The sequence below is a fragment of the Trachurus japonicus genome, chromosome 9, assembly GCF_045865225.1.
Source record: "Trachurus japonicus isolate A0001 chromosome 9, Traja_1.0".
NCBI lineage: Eukaryota > Metazoa > Chordata > Actinopteri > Carangiformes > Carangidae > Trachurus > Trachurus japonicus.
In genome coordinates, this window is record NC_140915.1 from 37163297 (window position 1) to 37168698 (window position 5402).

The 5402-nt window shown below is 39.1% G+C and overlaps 1 protein-coding gene across 1 annotated transcript; it reads left to right on the top strand.

The window, feature by feature from the left end:
* The first annotated feature begins 262 nt into the window (after positions 1–262).
* Positions 263–5402, top strand: LOC146982144 (vesicle-associated membrane protein 8-like). Its single transcript, XM_085787673.1, has 3 exons — positions 263–287; positions 2616–2771; positions 3634–5402. Exons 1-3 carry the CDS (start codon positions 276–278, stop codon positions 3799–3801), a joined length of 336 nt encoding a protein of 111 aa, XP_085643799.1. The 5' UTR covers positions 263–275; the 3' UTR covers positions 3802–5402.

Below are 5402 nucleotides of genomic sequence, written 5' to 3' on the forward strand. Positions count from 1 at the left end.
AATTGTTTTTTTCCGCTCTTCATGAGAACAGGTTCATAAGGTGCATAGGTTTTCCTGCTTTTGAAGTTGACTTTGGCCAAGTTCCTGTTTAAACAGGTCAGTCAGCTTTCAGGCCAATGGACTGTCAGTTATGAAGATAGAGGCAGTTGATTGGATGAGTTAGAAAATCAAATCTGCTGACTAACCCAGTAAGTTTCACCCACTAATGTGCATCACCAGTAACTACTGTATGCTTCTGTTCTTCCAGTAACTACTGTTTAAACACAAGAGGAGACATGGCAGACATGGTAAGATATCAGCCTCACTTTCATAATGACTAATGATTTACTATAGAAGCTGGAGAGATAAAGATAAATATTTTTTTACTGTGATGTAGGCTACTGTCTGTTTTATTATATCACAATCCAGATAAACAAAAGACGGGTCGTCAGTAAATGTATTTACTTAAGATTGGGTTGAGTAAAACTGAGACTTGGGAGTGGCAGTCATTTTCAAAAACAATGCAGACATGATGAATATTTGTGTAGCGCTGATACAGAGTCATTCAGTCTAATGACGTCAGTTTAACAAGACTCAAAACTAAACCTGGGTGGCAGTGGAAGCAGAAGAAGAGAAGATCATTATGATAAAGATCATATCATATTTTAAAATAAGAACCCACTGTGGCCTCTCTTTCTACAACTATTACTGAACCAAGTCAAGATGCTCAGTGCTTCTTTTGCGCCATCGGCCTGTTTCCTGTTCTTGAGATGCCGGCTTCCTCTTGCAGCTCACAGGGCAACGGTCAAGTGCGAACCCTGTCAGGATATGAATTATTCTGAGGTCACTCTCTAGATGTCCTGCTCCAGGGTTGTTACCAGTCTGTGGTTACTTACGCTGTTTAGACCATTTTCCCTCAGAGAAAACAGATGTTACTGTGAAGTTCGCTGGACGCCACACTGTTTATGTCTTACATCCTTCTTCTGCTCGGTTTGTCTTCATCTAAGCCCTATAACTTTCATTCAGTTCCATTATGAGTTAAATAGATCAATAAAATAAAAAAAACTTTTTTTTTTCAAAGTCTAGGTATAAAGATCGATCAGATATAAGATTGATAATGTATAACTATGTAATGTATTGCCTTTGCCATACCCAGAGACATGCAGCTGCCATGGATACAGTTCAGGCTTTGTATGTACTGATATTTATAAAGAATTAAAAGTAACCATGCTCAAGTTTAAAGTTTGAATCAGTGATGAGTTTCTATGAGTTTGTAACTTGTGTAGGACGGATGCAAGTGGTGGAACAATTATTAAGTTAACATCATTTTTTCTTTACTTAGCACGGCACACATTTTCATTCAAAAATGTAATTACACATACATTTCTTTTGTTATATTTTATTATAGTTTTTCAATGTATAGACAGGTCAACAGGTAGCAAGTAGTACAACAAGAGAAAAATAAAAAATTAAACGTTATAGCAACATAATTACACATAGGTTTTATCAGCAAAATGTTCTGAAAGTGTGTCATCACTTCCTCCTCAACTGATATGTCAGAGTTTTCAGCTGCCTCACTCCTCTTTTCTCTCTTCACCTCTTTTCAACTCTCCGGCAGGTACTTCTATCACCTGTGGTGTTTACATACAAACTGACAGTTCCTCTGCCTGCAGGGCCGAGACCTGAGCTTTCATCTTCAAACATATTCAGTGCTTCAACTTCACATGACACGTTATTAAATTAATTAGTGTCTCAATACAAACTAATCAAGAAAACATTTAACACCTCAGGATGTTTATTAATGACGACTGTTTACAAAATGAATACTAAGGACAAAATAATGTAGAAGACTGTAAATGTGAAGTGATACAAAATGTAAATACTGCAGTATGATAAAAGCATAAACCTTTGTAAATGCACTTACAGCTAACGTAACACAACAAAAAGGGTCCCTTAAACGTTAGTTAGTACATTGTTAAGCATTAATATATAAACTAATGTGTTAATTAATGCTGAGTAATGCATACATAATGATAACTAATTACATTATCCAACTTTTATTATTACTTAATAATTTATTAACTAACTTTGAGTAGTAAACATTAATTAACTGCTTACTAATAGGCTATACATTAATTAATGTGTTTCCTAATCATAAGTAATACATAATAGTGATTGTTAATATATGTGTAAACAGTAAATTAATGCTTAATAATGTACTAATTAACATTAATTAAAGCAGAAGTAAGTGGAATATTTGTGTTAATATAAGTCTTAATAGTTGTATCTTCCGACAGCAATCACTTCTATAGAGTGTTTGGTCAGAAACACGGGTCTGTCAGTCACTCTGCTCTGCTGTAAGCCGAGGAGAAAACTTTCCTTGTATCCTACAACCTTTATCCAATGAGGAGAGAGAACGGCATAAAGGGGCAGTCCTCTCTGTGTGTGCAGCCAAGGGATGCGTGTGAATGTGGTGACGCAGGGACGAGGACCAATAGATCCATGACGAGGGCGGGGGCTGCTAACTCCATCTGCTGACAAGAAGTTAGCCAAAACGACCAGATCGCTTACTTCTGCTTTAAGGGACCCTCAATGTGAAGTGTTGCCCAGCTAACATATAATAACACTGTTACCAGGAGGCAGCAGAGCCGGCACCACAGAGCAGGACACGGGACCTGAAGGATGAGATAGAAGGAATCACAGAGGTGATGAAGGTGAATGTTGACAAAATACTTCAACGTGAGGAAGGATTGGACAAGCTCTCCGACAGGGCACGGGAAATGACAGATGAGGCAAGTCCCCAGCAGTTTGTGCTTTTACTATAGTAAAATACATACCTACATGGTTTTTGAAAAAGTGGGTTGTTGCATGTACATGTATGAATGTTGGTTGTACTGTGCAGTTTCACTGAGATGACTTTGGTGTCCATGTTCCTCAAGTAAACCAGCAGAAAAGACCAGTAGAAGCAGAGCAGCACAGAACTGTAGAACAGACATGGGCAAACCATTCCTCAAAGGGCCGTGTGTGGCTGCAGGTTCTTGTTCAACTAAGAGCACAGTTTGACCAATCAACTGTCTGCAGACTGAGATAATAATAATAATAATCATAATAATAATAATAATAACTTTATTTATAACGCTGTTCATAAAACAACATCAAACAATTAAAAACAATATTAATCAAGAACGATCAAAAGGCAATAGAACAGTGTGATAAGCAATAAAACAATAGCAATCATACAAGTAAAAGTTAGCCTGAGTTAATGCCAAGTTCAATTGTGTTTTAAAAAACATTAAGAGAAGTTGCATTCTCAGATCACTAATTATATGCTTTATCAAAAGGAAAGTTTTAAGTCTACTCTTGATGATCAGTTCATTGTAAATGAGTCAGATCTGTTGTGCAGCCACACCAGACCTTTGTGGAATAAGTTGCCCTGACATAGAAGAATCTGCAGTTCCTTCGGTGAATCATCATAACAACCTTGTGAGTTTCAGATGCGTATCCATGGGCTGTGATGCTCGGCGTCAGTGACACGCACTACCTGTTATTCTTGTTTGTTCATTCCGGGAAATGTTTCTCTTTCGTGAGATGGAGATCTCAGAAAAAGCTGTCAGGAATATAAAAAGTTATTGTCTCATATCTCTTCCCGCTCAGGCTCAACGCTTCAAGCACACGTCTCGAAATGTGAGTCGGACCTACTGGTGGAAAAACGTCAAACTGATTGTGGTCATTGTGGTGGTCGTCCTCATCGTCATCCTCATCATCATCCTGCTGGCCACCGGAGTCATTCCTATTCAAGCCGCTGAGACTCCCAAGCCATAACTTGACAAAAAAAAGAACACACACAGTGGGTTAATATACACACAACTTTATGCATACTGGGCAGTAATACCTGGACAAATACATACAAGGGCAGAGGACAAGAGGGAATGATGGGGTATTGACTTAATCATGACTTGATAGCAAGTATTTTTAATTTATCTTAAATTTGATCATCATTGTTCATTCTTGTTATAGAGTACAAAGACAGGATATTTTTTGGGGAAAAAAGAATGCAACAATCTTGACAGTGTGTGTGTGTGATATCATCTGAAAAGATCCACAGAATCAAATATTTTCACCACAGGGTATATATTATTTAACAAACAGTGGAGATGGAAGTAAAACAGCAACCAAGCTCAAGATTATGCAAAGATGTCTCAAAACCTGGCCTGAGGCAGAAACAAATCAAACATGGCATCTGAAAAACATTTGGTATCACAAGTCTGTGTTGAAGTTGGTGTTAAATTAACTGTAAAGAACACAGCACAAAACCACGAGCCACTGACCAATATAGCAGAGGGGCTGATTTTAAACCATTTGTACAGAGCACTCAGCATCTATTTAAATCTATTTTTATATCAAATGGTTTAAAGGGGACATATTATGGAAATATCACTTTTTGAAGGCTCTTTAACATATATTTGGGTGTTCGTCTTGCCTTCTGGCCCACAAAATGTGAGAATTGACGAAAAAAAATCTGTAATTTTCAGGCTCCCTAAATTGAAATCCACCTTTTTTTACGAGCTGTTCCCTCAGTTGTCTTGCATATACCACCCCGACCTGGTACCGGTAGAAGGGGCGGGGCAAGCAGTGGCTCATTTGCATTTAAAGGGACAGGCACTGAAACCAGCCGTTCTGAACAGGGCTGTTTAGAGAGGATGAAAAGAGCTGTGACGTTTGATCCTTGGGGTATTTTGACCAAAGCATGTCACAGACATGTCTTTAAGACACCTGGGAACCTTTTTAATTTGTGGAAAGGGGGCTTAATATGTCTCCTTTAATGGTTAAATTTCCACGCTGCTTGTTTTTTTAATACTGTAATCAGCTGTCAGTGTAATGGGATGTTCACACTCATACATTCTCTTTAAATATACAAATGTAAATAAAACACACAGTCTGATTTGGGCCATATAACCACATAGCTATACTGGGGAAAAGACAGTGCTCCTGCTAATGTGAAACTGGATTTCACTGAGGAGCTGACTGACTGTCGGAAAACAGGAACGGCTGTTTGGGGGCTCGAGAGCCATCATGCCCAGGGTCAGAGTCAGCTGTGAAGAGTCTGTTCCCACACTTCTACTGTCAGAGGATCGGACTCCTCCAGCCGACCAGCTGAGAGGTATCAGTTACAGCCCCCATGGCCCCCCCCCCGCTGGGCCCATGTTAACCAATAGGTTTCCACATGCACGGCTCATAACTTGAGTGAATGTTATTTCTTTTCACTCCAAAATACTCAAATGAAAGCTGCATGTGATTTCTGTACATTTTTCCATGTGGATTTGGGGCCCACTGTACCACCAGCCCCACTGCCCATTCACACACTGAGCCGGAGCCACGGCTGCATCAGGTCTGTGTGCCTGTGTGGTTCAGAGGTGCCTTAT